Raw genomic sequence first — 25,468 nt, 5'->3', positions numbered from 1 at the left:
AAATATTTATCAGGCACCTACTATCTGTCAGGCCTACTTTAGGTGCTGACACAGGGATTGGAGACACAGGAGTGAACAAGACGAGTAAGTCCCTGCTGTCATGGAGTTCACACTGTAGGGGCAAGGAGACAGAAACAAACATACACATATATGAAGAGGAATTTCAGATGCTGAAAGGTGCTATGAAAAAGATAAAATGGAGGGTTGAAGAGAAAAGCCTGGGGCAGAGAGGAGATCTGGTTTGAATGAGATGATCAAGGAAAGACGAATAAAGAAGCGATTTAAAAGCTGAAATGTGGCTGGAAGCAGCATCACCCAAAGCAGGTTCTATACCAAGTTCTGCAGATGTCATTAACAAGTATGATATACATAAAGAGCTCCTTGGTCAGATGACCTCGCAGAGCTTAAACAAAGTTAAACACGATTCTTTTCCTGCTGACATCCCACAGCCTCTCAATTGACAATGTAATAAATCTTTGAAAAAGTGTACATAAAAATGCAGTACTAATCAAACTTCTCTGACTATGGAACCCCTTCTTCTCAAAGCTCTTAGAGGAGATTATATTTCATGGGAAACATTGAGCTGGCCAATGGTTTCCAGCCCTGGCTTTACACTAACATTAGTAGTGGATCCTTCCCAAACACCAACGCCCAGGCCTCACCCCAAGCCAATGAACTCATACTCTCCAAAGGTAGAACCCACACGTCAGCATTTTATTTTAAAGCTCCCCAGGTGATTCTAATGTACAGGCAGGATTGCAAGCCATTAAGCTGGAGCACAGGATGCATGCAATGAAAAAACAGAGTGGAAAATAAGGACAGAAAGGGTTCACAGGGGTCATACTGTGGAAGGTCTTGAATGACACACTAGAGAGCTCGAACTTTATTTGGAAGGCAGCAAGGACCTATCAAGGACAATTCCTAGGAAAGCTATGATAAATACCAGACAGGAGGTCAAGACACTCCAGGGCATTTCTGCTCTCCACCCCCTTCTTGCCACTGATTGTACTTGAGTGGCTGTGGAAGGGCAGAAGAGATTTATAACCACAAAACATACCGCAAGAGGAAAGATGGAGGATGAAAGATAATTTCAGAATAGGAACAATATGAATTCCCATAGCATCACAAACGTAGGAAATTCAACAAGATATTTTCTGATATCAGCTCATTCATTCACTCCGACTCTAAGCTAGGAGCTATGGTAGAATCAGAGGTAAATGCCGAATTAATCTGGACCCTTTGAAGTTTTTATAATCTAGTATAGCGGAAGACTAAATGGAAATAAACACAATAACAGACAGCACGTGGTACCTAGGTGGTACACAGAGGAGCCCGAGCAATGCAAGGAGGAGAGCGGAAGAAACCCCTTCTTGCTGAAGTCATTACAGAGGCTCTGGGGAGAGAGCAACATCACGTTAGCCATATTAATTCCACAGTTTTTCAATACTTGTCTCTATACTGCCAGGCACTATGTTACCCTCTGAGAAAAGAGAAGGGGAACAAGACAGGATTTATGGAGCCCATAATCTAACAAATGAGACAGACACTGAAGAAAACAAAGTGCAAGGTATTTTTAAATGCTTAACAGGAGACACTGTTTCCCTGAGTAACTGAGGGTGAAGTGAGTATGCTAGACAAAGGAGAGAGCGGCAGGGGAAAGGGCAAGAACATTCCAAAACAGGATCAGCGTGGGACATTCAGAGTCTAAAAATGGGACAAGTGAAAGGGGACAAGATGAGGCCGAATAAGAAGATCCAGAAGAACCCAATGTACTGGGATTATCTCCACCCAGGTTAGGCCAGTTAGGAGACAACCAGATTACTCGTGGTGAGAGTCATCACCATGTCTCACCATGTGGTGGCTAAAGGTACTACTCGTGACCACGATCAGTATCGTCGTCCTCTGCATCCCAACGTTCATGGATGGTTACCTCTGGGCCAGATATTTCACTTAAGTGTAGACCAATTTTAAGAGGATGACTTCTGTCCCCATATTGAAGGCACAGAAGAGTAAACTGGTTAAGCCATTCACCACGATCAGAAAGCTGGAGGAGCAACTGAGAATAGATTCCAAGAGACCAGAAGACTGATTGGGTGTGGCTAATAAGCGAGAGGGAAAGGCAATCATAACCTCCCTCTGGGTTTCTGGCTCGAGAAATCGGGTGGATGCTGCTGGCATTTCCTGAGATAAAAATCTCTGGACCACAAGCAGACTTGTGGGGGAGGATGTCATTTGGGGACATGTTGAGTTTAAGTACTTGTGAGACATTCAAGGGAAAGGAGGACTTGGTTACATGCAATGGTCTCAGAGGAAAGATCCAGGCTGCAGAAAAAAATGGGGATTCATCTACTTAGCAGAGTGGTCAAGATCGCCTAGGTAAAGGGTAAAAGAAGAAGAGGAGAGAGACTTGATGGAAGTACTGGCTAGATCTCCTGGAGTGGAGAAGGGCCCTTGAACAATGACCCAATATAGATAGATACAGAAGTGTACCCAGAGCTCCCATAAGCCCAGATAAGGGAGCAGAGAAGGCAAAGGCTGCAGACAGGGCAATCAGCCAGGAGGCCAGCACAGCCATCCCAGCATGACAACAAGGGTCTGATGGGAAGTGATGGGGAGGGCAAGGAAAGGAGACAGGCTGCACAGGGAGAATCAGCGGCATGCTGTGACGTCAATAGACTTGGACAATGAAAGGAAGTAAGGAATCCATGATTCCATCTAACATGTAAAGCTTGGATATGGCACTACCATTCATTAATAAGATAGGGGAGTCACAAGGCTGATTTCAAGGTTTACCTGGGGGGACAGTTATGGAAAGGCAAGGAAAGAATACAGACTTAAGTGGCAGAACATTCTGCAAAGCACACCAGACACTGTGAATGATAAACTGTGCAGTGCCAAATCCCAGGTTAACTCTAATTACTAATCCAGCGGAACCATGACTTTAAAGCCAACCCTAAGTGATTTGGGACTCCATTTCTACAACCATGAAATGGGAAGAATAATGTTGCCCCACATCTCACTGGCAGGAATATTTATGAGAGTAGACTTATTAATATAATCCCTTAAGGTAAGTAAAGTAGTACAGTTTGGTTTAAGACAGACTGAGATTAGATAGTGCTACAAATTGAGTCGCTGTATTGTTAGGTATCGATTGAAGCTTAGGGCTCTTCCTGTCTCTCAATTAAGAAGACATCCCTCACTAATTTATACTACACGGGGGAAGGGCTGCAGATCTAAAGAGGGGTGGGAGGAGAGACTCACCAGCACAGTAATAATAAAGGACAGTGCCTCCCGACTGATGGAAAAGAGGAATGAGGTCAAAGGCCTGGCCCCAGAAATTTTGCTGTTTCTCCAGTTTCGTGCACTGTGACCCAGAAAAGACATTCTCAGTATTTATGTTTCGCTACTGGCAAAGGATCTCTCTTCCTCTTTTCTTGGTAAACAGATACTTGCCCTGGATGCAGTAAATTTTATATACAGTAGTAAAGAGTAAAGAATAGGAGGCTGGGGGCAGAGGAGGAGAGGGAGAGGGGAAGTCAGGCTCAACTTCAAAGCTTCTTGCAATTTAAGGCCACAGGTAACTGTTAAGTGAGACTTACAGAAAACACATTCTTTCTATTAGGAAGATGGTGAAAATGAAAAACAAAACTTCTCTCTAAAGCAAGTTATTAAATTAAGAAGTCAGAAGTACTCAGGAGAATTTAAACGAGTTTTGCATTAACCAAAACACAAAAGGCGGTGCCTCTCAGCTTCCTTCTTGTGACTGTGTCAAACTCCTTGACTTAATATTTTACACACGTCGAACTTGATCTTACCTTTCACCTAACTTGCTTTTACTTTTTTAGTTTGGGGGTTACACTTTCCTTCATTTTATGAACTTCAATTTGTCTATTCCTAATCTATAAAACAACCCTGATAAACGTGTTGATTAAACATTCTAAAGCAGTGCTACTGAAAGTAGTCAGTCCCCAAACTGGTATCCATCAGCAAGATAATGGGCTCATGCCAGAATTAAGTCAACTACTGTTTACTTCAGCTAGATAGGTTTTTTTGGTTGTTGTTCCTCGGTTTTGTTTTTTCAACAATAAAGACATTCCTGATGAAGGGGGCAGTGCATTGATTTATGGTCTGGTACAAGCTCCCTACCATAACGCCCACCATCAGCAAATAGTGCACGGACCTGCCCCAGCCCATGGACCACACTGAGTAGCACTGCTCCAGAGCAACATTCCTACGATACAAACTATAACTTCTCATTGCCTGGTAGTTTAGGTGATAGATATTTTCCTTCAACACAACAGAACTCTCCAACACAGCTCCAATAAGTGGAGCATTCCCTGATCCCCTGCCTGGTTTGTGTAGAGACGCAAGTGTCCACAGTTAACATTTAACTATGTAAGGGGTAGGTGATGGTCTAGAAATCAGTTCTGCAGACACCCCAGCCACAGGGTCTTCCCACAAGATCATGCTGCCTCCTAGTCTGATGCTGTGCAACAACAAACAAAAATAAAATACCACAATTATACACTGTATTCTTATTTCTAAATGACAGGGTTAAAGGAGAGCATGACAAATGTTACAGCTTAAGAATGTTTTCACATCTTTCACAACAAAATACACTCCAAAATTGGAGTTCTCCTTGCTGTAACTTGTTTCTTTTCCTGCAAAGAATGTGCCAACATGAGAAACCAAATTACAACAAGATATACTACTTCATGATTCTGTTTGCCCATTTACCCAAAATATTGCTCAGGAATTAGAGGACAGTATGAGCAGGGCAGCCATGAAGGACGAGAAGAAAGGAGCCAGAATTTTAAAGTATAAGCACCTATCAGACTGGGGTCTCAGTGAGCAGAGAGGGGCAGAAATGAAAAGTGCCCCTCATCTCTCTAGCAATGAAACAACCCCCAAACATCAGCTGGAGCTCAGCCAAGCTACCTAAGCAAGATACCATTAAAATTATTTCTATCTGCTGAACTGTTCCAAAGATGCTTGTCTGGAACTTGAGCAAAGAGAGGTTACGCAGAGATACCACACTACCTATCAATCTTGACATCCTAAGTGGAGAGTCTCATTCAAACAGCACACAGACTCCCATGTACTACAACAACTACACCATGGAAATAAAAAATAACAGATTTGGAAGAAATTTTGGAGATTTTGGAGAGTCTCTGGCTCCTTGCTACTAAAAACGTGGTCAGTGGACCAGAAGCATGGGCATCAATGGGGCATCAGAAATGGACAATATCAGGTACCACTCTAGACTTACAGCAACAATCTGATTTTATCATGATCCCCAGTGATTTGTAGGCACATCAAAGTTTGAGAAGCACTGCTCTGGTTCACTGGTTCTCAACCCAGCTGCACATCAGAATCACCCCTGGAACTTTTAGAAAAATACTGATGCCCAGGCCCCAGGCTGGGGAGCCCGGGACCCAACATCTTATAAAACATACTGATCCAGTCCTATTCCCTTGTTTTATGGATATAGATGAGGAACTGAGACTCAGAAAAGTTAGATGATTTACCAAGATCACAGGAAGTTAGTGGCTGAAATAGGAGTAGATCTAAAAAATATTTAGGATTGTGTTGCCTGTAAAAAAAAAAAGCTGAAGAAACTGTAAAGTTACCAATAAATCAAGCTAATTTTAAAGATCTAAGGTTTCATTTTGGTATATACTTTTTCATACTTTTAAATGAAACCAAAGCATACTTATGTTTATTTTACGTATTACCCCTTGAACCTTGGCCAGTTTTTTTCGATGCTGGGGGTGGCAGGGGGCATAATTCTCCATCAGCCACAACACCACTGGTGGAGACACAGTGAAGACTCAGCTTTCGGCTTCTGCCTTGGTCACAGCGGCAGGATTGTGGCTGACTCTTTTTCTTTCTTTATTTCTAAAATCTCTTTAATGTGAATATACTATTTCTTTAGGAAAAAAAAAAGAAAAAAGAAAGAAAAATAAGGGAAAAAAAGCCTTCCGAAACCACCTTTTAAAGATCTCAATTTAACTTAGATCGAAGAGTCCAAAAACAAGGACAATCGCTGTGTTCTGGTAAAAGCGTCCAAAAGTACAGAAGTGATACTTGGCATACCTAACACAAAAAACTTCTGCCACGGGCTTCCCTGGTGGCGCAGTGGTTGAGAGTCCGCCTGCCGACGCAGGGGACGCGGGTTCGTGCCCCGGTCCAGGAGGATCCCACATGCCGCGGAGCGGCTGGGCCCGTGAGCCATGGCCACTGAGCCTGCGCGTCCGGAGCCTGTGCTCCGCAGCGGGAGAGGCCACAACAGCGAGAGGCCCGCGTACCGCAAAAAAAAAAAAAAAAAAACACAAAAAACTTCTGCCACAACTGCTGACCCTTTTGGTGTTGATGTCATTACATTTAAAATGCCCATAAATTAGCACTAGATACATGGGGGTGAGGTGGGAGGTATGGGTGGAGTGAAGGAAATTAAAAGCTGTGGTCAGACTTGAAAAAAATACCCCATAAAGCAACGTATGTTTCTGACAGTTGAAACAGACTGCATGACAGACAGCGAAGCCACAGTTCCGCATGTTTTTTTTTTTTTCTGGAATGGATCTGTGGCTTTATGCCACCAAGCAGTATTTTGGTTTACCAAAATGTACTCTATGGCCTTTTTAATTTCATGTTTACTTAACCTTCCTTCCTATCACTGTTGTTCTCACTCAACTACAGCAGCTTAAGACAAGTGTCTTAAAGGAGGAAAAAGTTTAAATACAGAATATGCCTCACATTAGGAAAAAAGAAATTAACCACACACATGTAATTCACATTGACTAAAGCATCCGTTGTAATTTTGGTCTATAGCTCATACATAATGGACAATGGGAGTAATTATTGAAATATAGTAGTTCCTCAAGGCAATTACAGACTCAGCCTCGCGTTTACATAAAATTTCTCAACACAAAAAGGATAAAGAAGCACTGACCTATTCACAGTTGTTGGCCAAATGATAGAAAATAAAAAGCAACAGAAGAAAAGAATGACTGGAGCAGAATTTCCATAGCTGATGAATAATTTAAAGGATTCTGTACCTATTTTTAATGTCAAAAAAAACGTTAAAAGGAAAAAAGCCAAAATCAGATAATTTGCAAACTCCCACTATTATATCTATATAAAGGTAATGGCAGTAATCAAGCAAAATGATGAAGAAAATCTCTCTCATACACTGGCACAAAGGTCAAACACCTTCCTTAAATTGTAAGTTCCTAAAACCACTGACCACAAAGGGCTGCCTGGCAAAGTCCACTGTGGTCTGGGTATAGAATTAAGGCACAAATACAAATCTTGCTGAAAAAGAATACCTGAAGTTCTTGGTAAGAAAACAGACTTGGCAGGAGTTGAAGGGAAGGTGCTGAAATGAAGGCAGGGGAGAAGCAACAAACCCCCTGTCCTTCCCTCCGCTTCCTTGTATCACTCTTCCTCCTCCCTAGGCACCTCATCCCCTAGCATAATCAAGACCAAGTTTCCCCTCCAAGGACTCTTTTTCTATTAATGGTACCTTGATTCTGAAAGTCTGCAGAGGTCAATGTTTTAGGCCTTTCTCTGTTCATTTCCACACCCCTCATTCAATGAACTGCGGGGGTCACTTGGGTTCCTCCTTTCCAGTACCTGTCACCTCTTCAACCCAGCCTCTATCCTTCATGTCCCTCTCCACTCAAATCATTTCAACCACCATTTACTGAACATTTTCTGCCAGGCCCCATGCTACTTGCTGAGAATAGAGCAAATAAGCAAAACCGACACAGTCCCTGCCCTACTGTCTTCCCTATGCCTTCCCTCAATAGCCCATGTAACAGAACCAGCATTTAAGGCCTTCCATAATGCTTCCCAAACCCACCACCTCAACCATTCTCTCCTCTACCAACCAACCAAGCTGGAAATGGTAACCACCACCTAAACATGGACAACACTTTCCTGTCTCTGTGCCTTCCACTTGGAATCCTCCCCTTTCCTTTCTTCCTGCCGAAGAGACCTCCTCCTCTGAGGTCCCACTAAAATGTCCCTACATCCTCTGTAAAAGGATTCTTAATCACTTCCAAGCCAGAAACACTTCCTCCTCTTCTGCCTATGTCACGAGTGTGCCATCACCACACACTGCCATGTACTGTTCACACTGGTCGAAATGCCATTAAAAGATTAGAATCCATGGAGACAAGAGTTCTACCTCCCCTAACTCCCTAACCCTCAAAGCACCCTGCACAAAGTCTGAGGTCAATTAGCATTTGCTGAACGAACGATTATAAGCCACCATAGCCTTTGCCTTCCATCTGAGGTATCCAACACTGCCAACTCCTAACCATGCAACTCTCCCAGTGAAGGAAGAATAAACAACCTCATGAGGATTCAGTTCTTTTTCAGGTTTAAGTCTTTAGGTTATAATCTTAATCTCTGTAGGTCTAGTTCTAAATATTCAATTTGAGAAGCTAAAAATTTCAATTTAGAAAGTTTATTTTTTGCACGAGCTTCAAACAAACAAACAAAAACGACAAATGCATGCCCCCAAACTGTGAAATCAAATATCAAAGAAAAAGTGGAATTTATAAATCTTGGGAAGTTGGCATGAATACCATCTCACAATACAAATCCAACAAAGATCTTACCAAATTTTTTTCTATATACGTCCTAAACTGATGCAAAATATCCTAAATTCTTGCTTAGATTTTAAGAAAATCCTATTGGCTATGCTTAGATCTCGTTAAAGTATGTCCTAACAATGGGTCTCCTTCTTAAGGTCAGCCATATCAAGCACTTGCAAGTGAGCTGCCGTTTAAAAAGGTTGTTGTACATAAATGTACTATGTGTGGCCCAGTCTCCCAGATCTGAAACCTCAAAAATGTAAACAATTTTTTTAAAAAATTTTGAAGGCTTACAAGGAAGTAGAGCTGTCATCTCCACATTCCTGGAACCTACATAAAGGAGAAAGTTTAAGGACACTCTGGAATAGTGCAGGACACAATTTTTCCACTAAAAAGCCCAAACATGCACTCTGTCTTCCCCAACTTGGCCAAAAATTGCTTAAGCAAGCAACTGTGGAAATGCCACCATGTTTTTTATTGGCCACTTTAGGTGAACTGTAATATTTTTTGAGGTTAACCAAGGTAGACATACTTAGAGGTAATAAGCCAAACTCCCAAACAGTTCTACATGCTCCCCCAAATCAAAAGCCTTTAGAACAGTCACCCGCATTCATAGCACGGCACAATGGAATATGCGAAGGGAAAAATTAAGTCCCAATAAAACATGTTCATTGAACAGTGCCCAAATAGTCAAAAATATAATAAACCCATGTGAGTAGACTCCCAGGCTACTTAGAAAACTCAAGACTCCATTTTGTTTATCACAATGTGGTCAGGACTAGACAAACACAAGCACAATGCACTCTGACCCAATCAAGAAGCTAAGTGAAAGAGCAGAAGGACTATTTGGTAGCAAGATCTGCCCTGATTTTTCAGCTGGGGTAGATCAGGCCAAGGTGTTATGCTGAATTCTCAGGTGGCCCAGTCTATCCTATCTTGGTAATAACCCAACAGGTATCCCAGAGAATGGCTGAAATACTGGGACTGTTCAGCATGGACAAAGGAAGGTTAATGAAGGACAACACTTTTGAAAAACTGTTGCCTAGAAAGGAGCTAAGAAGTAAGAGTGGGACTTTCCTGGCAGTCCAGTGGTTAAGACTTCGCCCTTCCAATGCAGGGGATGGCAGGTTCAATCCCTGGTCAGGGAGCTAAGATCCCACATGCCTCACCGCCAAAAAACCAAGACAGAGAACAGAAGCAGTATTGTAACAAATTCAAGAAGAACTTTTAAAATGGTCCACATCAAAAAAACTTAAAAAAAAAAAAGAATTAAGACTAATTCTCGGACCCTCAATGGGTAGCCAAGACAAATGGGCCTCACTTAAAACAAGAAATTTCCAATGAAAAAGAGGATTACAGAAGACCATGTAACACCCTCATTCTGAACCTGAAATAAGAACCCACCACCACCACCAACCCTACTTTGCTAATCATCATGAGAACAGCATAAGAAAACGTGAAAATACAAGTATGGTTTGACAGGTTCTCTCAAAATTATGTAATTAACTAGAGAAGCCAGACAAGGCTGATGCTTGGCCTCTACCCATTAGAATGCCAGTAGCACCTCTGAGTTGTGACAACCAGAGATATCTGCAGATACTGTCAAATGTCCCTGGGAGCAAGGAACTGCCCTGTTTGACACCACTGCTCTAGAGAAATAGTTCCCAAACTCCTCCATTTGGGTCCAGGTTTCCTCACTGGATCAGTGAGTGCTATGAACTCTTCTCCCACAGAAGGAGGCATACAATTTTGCATAGAAGTTCAAGGACTTTGTGGATACTTTAAAACTCAGCCAAGGACCCCCCATCTGGACCTCCATTCATCTGGAGATGAATCCAATCCTAAATTTTAAAACTGCCCAACTGCCAGCTCAAGGGCCTGTGGCAGAACTGCAATGAGAACTCCTAACCTCGAATTGCCTCTGGAGGCCATCGTTACTCTCCCTAAGAGTCCTGCCTAAGAGCTCAGAAACAAAGCTTATATACTGGTGGTTGACACTCTACTACAGGAAATGCAGTGCAATGAAAAATTAAACCATCCCTTCAGTTGCTCCAGCGTTTCCTCTGTTAAGTTCCAAAGATTGTTTCAGATGCCAGAAATACAGGAGTAACACAACACATTCTTCTCTTTTGGAGCTTATATCTTAGCGATGGATCTCTACTACGATCTCTACTATGATCTCTACTGAGCTCTACTATGTCCTTGATTCATCAAAGGTCAAGATTATACATTTCCCCCTTCTTTTATTTAATTACAGTTAACTTATTATAAACCAAGCTGAAAAGTCCAAACCTTCTCTAAGTAAAGGACAATGTGAGAAACCCAAGGACTTATGATCTCAAGTTCATTGTAAGCCAGTTTACAGGCCTACAGTGTCATCAGGGTAAACCTCAGCTAAAGAAACTGACATCGGCACTGGATTCTGGAAGGATAACTAATCCCAGGAGCTAATTACACAACAGGTAATAAACTACTACATATACACCCCCCTCTTAACACTTTGGGAGAAAATTACTGGATCACATTATAATTCATGTTATTTCTGAAGTTGTACGATTAAATTTTCTAACACTATACATGCCAAATGAAAAGCATAAAAACTAATCACTTTAAAGCAGCACTGGAATTATATTATATACATATAAAATACATATAATTTTTGGGAATTCCCTGGTGGTCCAGTGGTTGGGACTCAGCTTTCACTACCGGGGCCAGGTTCTATCCCTAGTCAGGGAACTAAGATCCTGACAACCGCGGCGTGAACAAAAAAAAAAAAAACAAAAAAACTCTGAAAACAGGTGTTAAAAGGGACTTTCTGAGACTAAAAAGAAGTCTCACTTCTGTTCATTGGGTCATAGAAAATAACCAAAACCAAATGGTCATTTTAGATCAAAGGAACTAAAAGAGATCTCAGTGTTCACTTACACTCCAATTTTAAGCTGAGAAAAGTACAGTCCTAAGAAGTTAAGGTACTCAGCAATAACACACAACTGGTTACTGGCAAGGTCGGAACTAGAATCTGAATCTCCTGACTCAGTCAAGTACTTTGGGGGAAGTAGCAGAGCATTTTGAAATGTCTGGAGAATTGACAGAAATATCTATCACACCAGTGATCTGAAACTGAGCCAAACCCAGGATCTATTTTACTGGTTGGCTGATCTCAAGAACTTATTTAATTTCTATGTGTCTCAGCCTCCTCATATACAAAATGGAAATAATAATATACAGTAATAACCTCGTAAGGTTATTGTAAGAATAAAATATTATCTGCACAGCAAGCTCTCTAAAATCACTTACTGTTACAATTACTACTCTTGTAACGACACGGTACCATCTCCACCAATAAAAAACTAAGATATATTCAAAGTTCCTTGTCCCTTGGAAAGAAACAGAAGCCTGCGACTTTACTGATTTGGAAAGAAGTTAGCTAAACACACCACAGTATGGCTAAGATCAATATCTCCCCACACTCACTCAAACCAGATGTACACAGACCTATTAATAGTAAAAGAATTCTTCAGATACACAGCGACTAGTGATAGAGTGATGTCCAAACTGAATTTTAAATTCAGTTCGGAAAGATTCATGTTTTCATCTTTAAGAAGGCAAATTCCACATGCTAAAACACATATATTCTACTTTAACTAGCCTAACTCACTCCTGAAAAGCAAACCGAGCTCAGTTGCTTCTACTTTGTCTTTCCACTTGTCATTTTTCCACAAATTTAACAAGTAGGCACCACAGGCCTAACGAGGCTTGGAAGCTCAGCGTTTGTTATCCTACAACCACAATATGCCCTTAAAAATATTAAATCGCGTGTATTCTTGGCTAGCTCGATCTGAATGCAGGGATTCCCTCACTCACCAAATATTTCATGACCACCTACTGTGTGACAGGCAGTTCTCAGCACTGGGGACACAGCAGAGAACAATAAACACCCCTGTTCCCACGGAGCCTTACCTTCTAGTGGGAGAGAGCAGACTGGCAAGAAACAAGTTCACATCTAGTGTTTGCACAGTATACTTTAGGAATGCAAAAACAGCGAGTTTCATTAAGCGCTCTGCTCAAAGTGGATCCAGACTCTGTATTTTAATTTGTGATCCCAAGCCTCCCTTTCGGCGGGGCCTGGACTCTGGGCGGATAGCAGGGAGGAGAGGGAGGCTCTGTGCTCGCACACAAACACACAGATCAGGTCTCTAGCTAGAGTGACACTCTAACACTTCTTGGATGGACGGGCCGGTAGCGTCCCCATCGTCTCGTGTTGCATGCAGCCGAGGACATCCCAGAAACAGGCGCACTATTTGCTGATTGGAAACAGCGCGGTCAGTGAAGGGAGCCCTGGAAGTGAAGTCAAGAAACCTACTGTTTCCTTTTCTGCCAACATCTCTCGCTGTGCCACCTCGGGTGTCCGCTGACCCGCGTGAACCCTGGTCTCCCCGCCCGCAGGCTGATCCTCCTGTACCGTGACACTGGGCTAGTCTCTTAAGCCCTTAAGCCTCGGTGTCATCTGTTCAAGGAGGGCAGTGGAATGACACTGCTTGGCAAACTGTCGGGTACTCCACTGACAGAAGCTATTTAAATAAATACATGGATCCAAGCTTGCTACTTGCTTTACAGGAACATCAGAAAGATTAAGGAGAACATATAAAGCGCCTTAAGCTCTCTGTAAAGAAAGGGTGTTACAGGGTACTAGCGCTCATAATTTCTACAATTCTTTCCAGTTATATTTCCTTGCATTTTCAAATTCTTTAACCAAAATAACCCACAGACCTTCAGAAGCAGAATACATATGTAGAAAATAAGAACAGAATCCTAATTAGAATAATAACAATTCGGTGAAATAAGCTTGCTAGGAAATCAGAAAGTCAATATCCATCTTCCTTGCCTCAGCCTCTCATGCCTAAGCTGCAGGGGCTGAGACGCAGCGGGCTGGCCAGGTTTTATGTGGAGCCCAGTAGAGCAGCCAGCCTTTCTCTCCATCCATCACAGAAACTCCCTCCACAATACAACCGTGAAGTATTTGTGGGCAAAATCCTCAAAAATGATGACAAAGTGACCCATGCACCAGACGGCAGAGGACCTCAGAGGTGTCTGGGGGTCTTTTTCTTCCACTTCTTTGACAAACCAGCTATGAAAACCCACACCTTCCCTTTGTCCCCCTGGACGGAGTACTGTCACACACGGCAGCTCTCTGAGGAAAGGTGGGCTCAGTGGTAGAGAAACCAGCGAAAGCTTGGCATAAATGCTGGGTCAAGGCCAACGAAAACAGAGAGGGCATACAGATTTGTGTTGATGAATGCCAGCCAAATCTCTCTTTACAGATAGAAAGCAGCTACCACTGACAGCTGTTGCTAAGGCAGAGTCAAAACGACTCTAATTTTCGCTTCTGACTAAAACTTCTCAGGCCCGTCCCCCTTAGAGTGAGTAATTTGGTGAGCTCTGTTTGCAGTGAACTTCCTCTGAACAAGTCAAGTCCTAAGTCTCGCAACCCATCATTGTCAGTATAAATACTCAGTTGCCCACACCTACATGCGCTGCCTCCAGCTTTTCTCCCACAGCCCAGCTCACAAAACTGATCCTAACTTAGCCACAGGACCACTGGATCCGCCACCGCAGCTAAAGAGCTAGAGTTTTTTAAGAGGAGGTATGGGGAGGGATCAAGGGAAAATACCTTCTAAAAATTACATCCCTTTCACCAGCTCTGCAGTGTCATGTCAAATAAAAATGTTCTCACTAAAAACAAACACAAATTACTTCTCAATACACATTTGAAACACTTAATTCCCAAATGACTTTATCTATTCTATAGTACAAAAAGAAAAAAAAAAAAAAGAAGTAAAATTCTAGGAAAGACAAAACGAAGAATGTGAGAACAATGGGCCAGTGCCTGCACTATCTCGGCTTCACCGAGGCTGGAACTGCACCTAAAAAGATGCATCTTACCCCTCAGTCCACTAGGCCAACCCGGCTCAAAATGATATTATTCAGGATACAAAGAATTTTGCCCAGCAAATAAAATAAGCTAAACAAAAATAAGCAATATCCAGTAGGGATTAAGGGGCAGTGAGAAAGGAAATATCCCTTTGTTTGAATGCTGCAAAGAAAGCCTTTTAACAGTATAAGCAAAACATTTGCCTTCATTTAAAAGTTTGAGTTGTGTGCAATTTCCTGCATCTAAGAACCTCTTTCTGAACTACAAAGAGGCCACAAAACATCACATTTTCCCCTCCCAGCTTCCCCCTTCAAAAACCCACAAGACGGTGATTAACAAACAGCCCGTTGTCTTCAGGCACAGTTTTAAAAGCCACAAGGAAAAGATAAAAGTTAAATGGAAAAGCAAGTTTGTAAACAAATGAGAAATAGGTTATCCAGGGAGGAAGTAAACTCATCTTGATAAACAAGCAGCTCTCCTCGCCCCATTTGTGGGAGACTCCAAGTGAAAGCGACCCTCGCCCTCTTGCCCACTGACAGTAGTATGGATGGAGAGTCCTGGGCCAAGCCTTCTGGCCCTGACTCTAGGCAGAGCTGCAGGGGTCTGGGTATAAGCCTGAAGTTCAGTGGCTCAAGGACACACCCAAGCACTAGCCCAGCCTCCCAGGGGCTCTCCACTCCAGAAATGAGCTGGGGCCTGAATCTCCAACCCAGGGCAGATCCATCTCCCAGCAAACACCCTCCCAGGCAAATTCATCTGTCCACTACCTAGTAACTGTTATCACCTTGTGCAGATCTGATTCTGTTTAATCATCCTTTGATGAGACATAATCCCTTTCTTAGGATCTTTGTGAGAATTAAAGAATTTTGGCAATGGGCCCAGATCAGTGGTAAGCACAACCCAGATATGTAATAAACATTTACGTCCACTGAAAGGAAATTCCAATTCCACTCAACAAACACTGCTTCAGGTGAAAAATCTTCAGGTATTCTACAAAACCTCAGAAAGAAAATTAAGAACCCAACATGCGAGAAGAGAAAAAGGGGAAACCCATGTGATCCAGAAAATGCTCCTAATTATGCACATGCCCTGACAGGTTAAATTTCCTCCTCCAGATCAGCTTCTCTTGAAGGTCCTGTGACATGTAAAATGACAGCTCCATGGGTCCCGCCCAAGCCACTGCCCCTTGGTATCAACTGTCCTAATGCTAGAACCTCTGTTTTGGAAAAAAATTAATTAAAATCTACATATATCTAGACTTACAAAATAGGACTTAAGTTGGCCCTCATCCCAAAATGTTCAAATCAGAGAGGCAGGGGAAAATTTACCACCAATAACCTCCATTTGGTTAATTACAGAATACTATTGAAGGATAAGTAATCTTAAATTAGAAAGGGTGGCTTTAAACCTTAACGAAAAACAAATAAAAACACAACCCCCTCCCCATGCTCTAATTGTATCTGGAGTTTTTTGCACAATCATCAAGATTTCACTTGTAATCTCTGTTTGAGAATTTCCAGTCCAGCAGTGTCCACCACCGTTCAGCCCCTCTAGATTATTATTTCCTAATTTTATACAGCAAAAGAAAGTTCTGTCAGCAAAATTGTCACTGGTTTATTAGTTACTTTCAGCTAGAACTTCCCACCTTCGAGAATTCACTTTCATCATCACACAAGAGTTCAATCACATCCATTCCTGAAAAAAAGTCACTGCCTAAGAATACAAGTCACCTTTTTGCCTATCTTCTCAAACACCTACTCCTACATCTACTCCTCCATATCCAAGCACACACCATCTAAGACAAGAGATGTGTAATAAATTAGTAATGCTCCAAAAAAAAGTTTTCTTATGGGAAATCTGGTCTAAACACAACTCTAAACAAATTGACTTCCACTGCAAGCACTGTCCCCAAATAAATTTACTGCACCCTAGAATCAAGTACACTCAAGGCTGGAATGCCATGCCAGTCGTATATTACTTCAACCTCAATAAATCTCTTTTTACTCTCCAAATCCCCGGCTGCTTTCTAAAATAGTTCACCAACCTAATTAACAACAGCTTCCTCTGCAACTGTGGCCTTGATTTCACTTATTTACACATTAACTGGAGCCTCCTTTTGGCCAATCCAGTCTATTCTCTGTACCATGCCGAGCCTTTTATCTGCCCTGGACAGCATTTTCTCCAGCAGATGAAGTAGATGCCGATTGATTTGCTGTCGAGCATGGTAAATTAATAGCAACAAATTGCTGAGGGCCCCCTCTCGCTGCTCCACCATGCTTCGGCAGTTTTGCTTTATTTGCTCCATGATGGGCAGCAGTCGGCCTCTTCAAGTCAATTTCTTCTTAACAACCTGCAATACTTTTCAATGGTGAAAATAGAGCTGTTCCTTGTAAGTCAGAAATCAATATCCTATTGCCCTTAGAAAATGCTAAACAAGCAGTATTGGCAATCCACTTGGTAGTAGAGGGTATCAGATATAATGCAAATCCATACTGCTTCCCTCCCTGTAGTTATTACAGTTTGCTAAAAGGTTCCTAATGTCATTTATCATCATTTACCATCGACCAGAGAGGCTATGATTATGATATCCTGTCAGTTGGCAAGGCCCTTTCATTTCTATTCAATTAATATTTTAGCAGCACTCAAATGGTTGTGGCCCAAGTCTCATAATAAAATTTACATGGCTTGTAGTGAAACAGGAGTTCTCTTGCTCTGATTTGAAAAAAAATAATAATTGTATACATACACTTATAGGTCGAATTTACATACCCATTGTTCCTAATCTACATCCAATATTCACTTTTTAAAGTGGTAACTGCCGCTACCAGATTAAATCAAATTAAATCAGGGCAGTCTTCTTTAATTACAGCATTACGAGTGAAGGATGGGAACAAGCAGCACTTAGCAATGTTATCAACTGCATGCATCACCCTGTTCTGCCCACGGTCACTGACCCATTTAGAAGCCACACTGTATTTATAAAGAACAATCAGCAGAGGGAAAAAAAAAAAAGTAACAACTAAACCACGGGCCACCTGTCCCATCCAAAACAAAAAACAAAAAAACCCAACTTAGATGGAAATCCTTAAGGAATAAAGGCCAATGTTCTTTCATTTAAAAAAATCCCATTATGAAGATATCACAATGAAACGCATGCCATTTCTAACCATGTCCCATTTGTCATCTTCACTTTCATGCTAGAACTTAAGACAGTGGCAAAGCATTAATTCACTTTATAGTCTAGAACACTCCACTTTAACCTTTCTGGGTTTTTCCCCAGCTTTATCTGCTCAGCTCTATCGATCCTACTAAAGATTATCAGAAATTATATTCATATTTTATGCTCTAATTCCATGTCATGTCACTGAGCTCCCCTTTAAAAAAAAAAATCAACTAATTCTACCAGACTAATGCTATTTACTCAGTTACCAAAATTTAAATTAATTATGTTCTCAAACATAATTGTTAAAAATTGGCAACATTATGCAGGCTTAATTAAGATTAAATCCAATTTACTGAATGTACTTTAATTGGTACTAATTACATTAGCTTTCATTTCAGAATGACAAATTCCCCATAGGTTTCACTTTACAGTCGTCTAACAGAACCAGCACAGGGTGACTGACAACGAGTATCATACAGAAAGGGGAGGGACCATGATACTGGACCCCCCCCAGCCTGCTTGTCACTGCTCTGTGCTTCTGTCCTTTTATCCGTTTGCTAAGTCACACAGTCATGACTCCATCACAGCCATCATTTTCTGTTCCAATGAAAAATTTCTCTAAAAATAAATACTCTGTGGCAGGCAGCAGCCAAGAACAGAAGCATTAACCAAAAAATACACAAAGGTTTCAAATATCAGGGCCACCAATTACTAGGGTACTTCCAAGGACTCCGGGGACTCCTACTCTTGAACCCTTCAGAGACACAAATCTAATAAGTGAATAAGCCTAACCTGATCTTGAGAACTAGGCCCAATTATGCCGCAGGGCAACTTCCCTGCATTATTGCTGCTTTCCATTATGAGGGTATCCAGCAAGTGCATCTGGAAGAGAGGCCAAGAGGAACCAAGGCTGTCTGCCTAGGAAAACAAATAAAGACAGATATGCCTCTGTGCTTAAGGGGGGAAAGAAAGAAAATATAATAAGTAGGTGGTTTGCAGGGCTGTCTGTATTTCATAATGTGATAAACTGCCCTCAGGATTCTTGATATGATTGAATTTAAAAGCAAGAGAAAAAAAGGGAAAATGTACTCCATTTTCAATTTCAAATGGATGGCATTTGAGGCCAGCTGGACAAGAAGATGACAGAATTACAGAAGTATAAAATGTGTAAAATTAAGGGATCTCACATACCGCCCCCTGCCCCCTAAAAGAAATACATACAAGCTCTGTGTCTCTGAGAACTGTAAACAGTATAAGGAGATCTGAAAACTAAGTGGTTATGATTAAATAATAAGATACAGGAGAAGAAAGAAAGGGACATTAATCATCTGGTCCAATCTTTAAAAAGACACTAATTAGTATTGGGTGGTGGATGAAGACAAAAAAAAAAAGATATGTACAAGATCCAGACCTAAAATGACATGTATTGAGGATAATTAACAAACAATCTCTCTCATGTAATTTATTCCTATAAGGTAGAACTAAGGGGAGCCCATCCATAAGTTTGATGGATTTTGTTTAAGCAGGAGGTATTTACATTACTTACCTAAACAGAAATGACAAGGATGCCAAAATAAGAATTTTAATATGCGGCCAACGATACTATAATGTTAATACTGACGTAACCAAATAGCACATGAAGTAAAAAAAGTATCTGAAATAAAGTCCTCAGTGTGACGACTTTTTTGTTCTTCCAACTTTTTGTTTTCAAATACTGTCTATCTGATTGCTTTTACTGTCTGTCATCTTTTAAAGATCTGAGTATGTTTCAGGTATGTGATAATTAACCATATCCAAAAAGGAATCCATAAGTAGTAAGGGCCTAATAATATGTGATCATTTCATATTTTTTAAACTTAGAAGGTAATGACATCCACCATGAGTATAAATAAGAGATGAAAAGCACTAAGTTTTCCCTCATCTTTTCCCAGCAGGTAAACACATAAACACAACTATTCTGAAATGGTTGATAAGACAGATCTGAAGCACTTTCACTAGATGACTAAAAATAAATGCCTCCTAGAGGGATTATTATTGCCAAACAATATTTATACATATATGCTATTTTTCTTTCTAGGAAACTTAAACCAAACCATTTTATTCAGTCTCCTGCAAAAAAAAGTCTGGTTCAGTCATACCTCTCAACGCTTTCTGACTAATCATTACCTTTTTTCTTTCTTTTTTTTTTTTTTTTTTTCCTTTGGGCTGAACTAACTGCTAGATTTCAAGACCCAAGACCCAGCGTTGAACCTTATCACATCCTCCTATCAGGCTCATGTATTCTGTACAAATTCTGGAAGGAACAGTTACAGTTCCTGGTAAAACCCAAGTAAGTAGCCTCAGGGGACCAGTACAAGGAATTTACATCAATTTCTTTTGTAGCTCCAGAGATTTCATTTTGATCCTCCCAGCTCACCCTCTATCCATTCTTTCACACCAATCCAAGGAAAGTTCCACACAATTTACAATTTTACTTCTTAATATTTTCCAAAAAAAGCTTTCATAAGACAAGCTTGCAATGCCCAAAATACATAAATTCTTTCAAAAGAAAAAAACATATTTTAAAACATTAGCATCCTGCTTTTGAAAGTGTACAAAGTTTAATATGCATTCACTTTATATCACATTCTTAAATGATTAAAATGAGGATAATATGCAAAAAAGATGGGGAACCACACCTGAAAAAATAGCATTCTCTCCAGTACATGGTCTTGTAAAATACAGGTAGCCACAAAAAAATGTGCAGAATAAAACTGCAAAACATACAATTTCCTTTCTAAAGTGCACAGTATTACTGACTGTCATTTAAAATGCTTATAAAGAAATGATAGCTTACCTGCTTGTGCATTTCTATATTCAACCCATAGGACATCTCATAATACTGTCAAAGAAGGAAAAGCAATTAATCTCATGCTTTTCATCAAACAATTTCCCTAGTTTGTTCAAAGAGTCCCCAAGCAAACATAAAAGCCTCACCTAAACCAAAATATCCATCCTATTAATGTTGCTACATCAGGAAGAACACTCTACCGCTATCTTTAGCCTAATAAACTAGAAGCCACCTTAACACACAGAATCTAAGACAATAACTCACAAAACTAAGAAAATCAAGTTCAAACATAGCATTCTTAACATCTCCAGTGGTCTTTATACATCACAAGCAGATGACTCACGAAGGTCTGATGAAAATTTGGTACCCTATGGACTCCAATTCCTAGGCACAGCGGGCAAATAAATAACAAAAACAATGTGTCTCGTACAAATGCTGATGCTTTGACAAGAACTGTTCAAAGAGGTGATGCTACTTCAGAGTTCCGTTTCTCATTTTTAGCATACTGTTCATGTTCATACATTCAAAGAAAAAAGGCTTGATAGGAAATGAATGAGTTACTCTGGAGCCTTTATAAACAAACATAAGAATACACTTGGTAATACTTCTGAAAAAGCAGATCTGAATGTTTTAAACGTATAGTATAACTGGCATTACAGAAATTCTGGCAGAACAAATCAGTTATACAGGAGACTACAACACTCCTCAAACCAATGTAACACTATAGAAATTGAAAACACACAAATACACACACTAGGAACACACAGAGCGGCAGGAGGAGGAGGGAGGGAAAATTTGAAAAGATGTCTGGCGTCTTTTCTTACCCATTATTCTTTAAAAGAAATAAAATACATTAAAATTTTAACAGTTTACTGAAAAATTATCTGGTTAAAATTGTTTGGAGCAAGAGCAATAAAACAACAAAGAAAACCACTAACACAAAAACATTTTGCCTGTGACTAAACAAAATGTCAATCAGGTTGTTGTTTCTTCAATCTGTAAAAACAAAGCACAGAAAATTATACCCCATGCACCTAAAGTTTTTGAAAATTCAAATCAAAGCTGGTTGTCAGAGGCAAGTTATAACATCCTGGAATTACAGGTTGCTAATGGGCACATTCTCACAACTTTAACTGCACTAGCACTGTGACTGTGCTCTATCCTGCAGCCTGTAGCAATCTGAACGTACTCTTGCTTTGGTAGCCCAAACTAATAGGCACTTTGAATCTGTGATACAGTTTTCTTACCATCACATAATGCCGCTGCATCTCTGTCTTCTCACTGGCAAGTTTCTCACATTCCAGCTTCAGGCTGTTCAAGAAATAAGGAAATCTAAGTACAACGCAGATCTTGCCTTACATCTTTCAAATACACACTCCCTCCTCTAAATCATCACCTACAAAACGCCAAATCAACTATCTTAAATACCACCCTCATTACTGAAAAACAGGCAGGAGAGAAAAGGGTGAGTGGAACCAGCCTGGGCTTGCCCTTTCAACAAGGATCAAATGTGGGGTTTTTGTTTGTTTTAAGAAAAAACCCTCTAGCCAATTTAACTCCATAATCTCATCCAGAAATGAATATTCACTAAATTCACTTAAGAACGAGGAAATAAACATCAATAATGCCTATATTTCCAAACACTAATAAGTCCCCCAAACTGTCACAAGGGAGTTTTTTTCTTTAATGTTCCACGAAGAGATTAATAAAAATATGAATCAAGCATGTCTTGTGAACGATGTCTTATTTTTTTCCCTCCAAAACACAGACAGGTTGAATACCACCACCCAGGGGCAAGGCGTGAATGGGGTTCAGTGCCTTGTTTTGGTTCCAGCATTTATGAAGTAAGAATTACACGTCATTGAAAATTCAGCGAAAGAAAAATATTTCAAAGGCACTCTAAGGTCTAATGATTGTCTCTTAAGACGAAAACATCTTTTCAGCATATAAGTAATGAAATCGCCTACTTGGCGACTTCCCATGGTTCTGGGCTCTTGGTATTTCAGCAGAAGGGCAGAAAGAAGTAAGAAGGAATCAAGCCCGCTGTAATTAATAAAGAACCAAGGAAGTCAAAAGGCCCCAGAACCTTCCCAACCTTCCATTCTCCTGGCCCCAATAAATCAATATCGAAAGTTTGGCCTCAGCGTTTTCCAAGTCTCCCCAGTTTCGATTGCTCGGCCTTTTTTTTTTTTTAATTTACAGGAAAAGGACGAAACGCTTAATTTCTTTACACCTGCCTGAAGAAAAGAGGCCTTGACTTGCCTTTTCTGCCCACAAGGAAAGACGATAATACCTTTGTGGTGGCCAAAAAAAAAAAAAAAAAAGGAGGGGGGCTGTGTGTGTATGTGGGGGGAAGACAAGAGCTAAGCAAATAGGAGGATCAGCTAAAGTCAATATCGTTACCTGTGGTATTGAGCCTGTAAAAACTGAAACTCTTCCTTAATCCGATCACAGGACTCGGAAATTGTAAATTTAAAGGGTTGAGCAGGCTGATGCGGTGCCTAAAGAACAACAATAAAATATTTGATTAGCCCACAGCACAAGCGAGGCGCAGAGATGGAGAGAAAACCACGCGGCGCTGGGGGAGGAGGAGGGGGGTCATGGCGCAGGCAGATTAAAACTCTCCTCCCGCCCCCTCCCCCGGCCGCACAGCCCGGCGGAAGCCGCTTGCGGGCTAGCCCCGGGCCCCCGCGTCCCCGTGCCCGCCCCGGACCCCGCAAGTTCGAGACCCCGCTCCCCTCCCACGTCAACGGCGGGCGCCCAGGAGCCGGCGCGCCTCGCCCACCGTCTCCCCACCCGGAATCGAAACTGGCCCGTCGGGGGGACGCGCGCCATGGCGTCCGGCCGCGGACAGGTCGGGGGAAGGGGCACGGCTGGCCGGCTGGCTCGCCGATCCCCGGGGCCCACGACGCGAGGGGCCGGCGTCCCGCACTCAGGAGCCGCCGCCGGACCCGCCGCGCCGCCGCCGAGGGCGCCCTCCCCGCCCCGGCACGGAGTCGCGCCTCCTCCATCGCTCGCCACCCCTCCTCCAGGAGTCGCGGCGCGGGGACGGCAAACGGCTCCGCGCGGCTTCCAGGGGCTTCAAAGACAACAATAAGAAAATGGCTACAACTCAATTGCTTCTCCGCACCCCCTCTCCGAAAGTGCCCCAGTGCCCGGGAGGAGTGGAGGCGGAGGAGTGGCGGGCGACTCCCCGAGCGGGGCGCGGGGTTCGGGCCGACCTCCACGCCCCTCCGGCCAAAGACACAACTCGGCGCGCAGAAGGCGACGCGGAGAATCTCCCGGCGCCGGGCGAGCCAGCGCCCCCGCCGCCCGCACTCACCGGGTGTCTGGTCTGCGGGTACATCTTGCTCAGGTCGCGAATCATCCAAACCGATTTAGCTGGCTGCGCTAGGCAGAGGCGCGCGGCTCATTGGCTTTAATGGCCCCGAGAAGGAGGAGGCGAAGGCGGCGGTGGCGGAGGCGGCCGGCCGGGTCCGAGGGGCGGCTCGGGCGGTCCCGGCCCCCGCCGGGTCTCGCGTGACGCGGGCGGCAGAAACGCGCGGCGGCGGCGGCGGCGGCTGGGTGCGGGAAGCCGGGCCGCTCCGCATTCCCCGCGGGCGTCACTGGCCCGCCGCGGGCATTGTCCGGCGCGCGTCTCCCGCGGCAACGCTCCGACGTTCGGTCCGCCGAGGCGTGCCCGCCGAGCCCGGCGCCGCGGCCGCGCCGCTCACCCGGGCGGGGAGAGTGAGAGCTCCGCGCCCCAGCGCCCGCCGGCAGCGCCACCCGCTCGCTCGCTGGCTCGCTCGGCGTCCCACTCCAAACTTTTTTTATTTGCCTTTTAATTGGTTGTTATTCCTCCAAATGAATGATCTCTCTCTTCTTTCCTAAAAGCAAACACAAACTCCTTTGGTTCGGAAGAGGTCTCGGCGGTGCTTTTTGGTTTCTCTGGAGATTTTTTTTCACCTCACAGCAACGATCTTTTAAAAGGCACCTTTTAGCTTCTTTTACCACATCTCATTTCCTTATTTTTCTTCCTTCCTGTTTTCTCGTCTTTTTTTTAACCCCAAATTGAATGGGATTATAAAAATAAAAGAGAGTGGAACGCTTGCGGCTTTTTTTTTTTAATTCTCTCTCTTTTCAAACTCTGCGAACAGCACCTCAAAATAATATACAAGTGTGTGAGAGAGGGGAAAGAAAGCAGCCAACAGCTCAAACACCCGCTCAGAACAGCTCTAACAACACGCTCTGTGTAGGTGACTTCTTTGACCAAATTTAGCAGCAGCTAATCATTAACATTCTGATACATATTCACAACCGTCCGCGGAGGGACCGCGGAGCATCCCGGGAGATGTAGTCCACCCCCGGCGACCGCGGCTGAGGATTCGGCCAGATTGACTACAATCACCGGCCGGCCACGCGACCGCTCTGGGGAGATTTTTCAAGCGCCCCGCCCACCCCGGCGCAGTAGGCGTCTCCAACAACCAATCAGAGATGGCTGAACATTAATCGCCGTCTGTGTTACTGCCCATCATTTCATTGCTGACAAATGGCGAGCTAGCGGGGAGGAGCCGGCCAGGCTGGAACCCACGTGGGGGCCGGGCGTCGTCGGTGGCTCGGGCCAATGAATGGAACAGGACGGGGTTAGCGGAGGCGGGGCGGAGATGGCCCGCCCAAGGCGGAGCTTCGCCTTGGCTGAAGTTCCTTAGCGCGAGCGTTCGAACCTGGGAAACATTTGTTCGGCTGTCAATCAAAGTAACGTGGGCATGGGAGCAGCGGTGACTACTGCTGCTGTTGCTGCTGCCCTGGCTGCATCTTCAGAACTGGGTGTTGGTAGCGATGGTGGCGGCAAAATAAAGGGGGGGAGGGGCGGTGAGACTAGAGGCTAGTCAGAAGATCTCCTTCCGAGTCTCGTCCTCCCAGCCGCTCCCCTCCAACCCAAGCACTCTCGGCCCCTTGCT

At 42.9% G+C, this 25,468-nt stretch overlaps 1 protein-coding gene across 12 annotated transcripts in view; it reads right to left on the bottom strand.

Moving 5' to 3' along the window:
• Positions 1–24,770, bottom strand: part of TLE4 (TLE family member 4, transcriptional corepressor) — a 150,660-nt gene extending 125,890 nt beyond the window's left edge. For 4 of the 12 annotated variants that reach the window (XM_022573451.2, XM_022573452.2, XM_022573459.2 and 1 more), the window contains exons 1-4: positions 23,851–24,769; positions 22,932–23,029; positions 21,776–21,839; positions 20,535–20,579 (exon numbers count right to left, since the gene is read on the bottom strand). In XM_022573451.2, the coding sequence (XP_022429159.1) occupies positions 20,535–20,579; positions 21,776–21,839; positions 22,932–23,029; positions 23,851–23,895 (252 nt within the window). In that variant the 5' untranslated portion in view covers positions 23,896–24,769. Of the gene's footprint in view, positions 1–20,534; positions 20,580–21,775; positions 21,840–22,931; positions 23,030–23,324; positions 23,813–23,850 lie in introns of those variants that run through there. The other 8 variants (XM_022573454.3, XM_022573455.3, XM_022573460.3 and 5 more) reach the window with 4 other exon arrangements.
• Between the last annotated feature and the right edge of the window lie 698 nt (positions 24,771–25,468).

Source organism: Delphinapterus leucas, chromosome 6, assembly GCF_059928025.1.
Source record: "Delphinapterus leucas isolate spDelLeu-1000000601 "Yukka" chromosome 6, BTC_Dleu_Yukka2, whole genome shotgun sequence".
NCBI lineage: Eukaryota > Metazoa > Chordata > Mammalia > Artiodactyla > Monodontidae > Delphinapterus > Delphinapterus leucas.
This window is presented reverse-complemented; position numbering and strand designations above follow the sequence as displayed.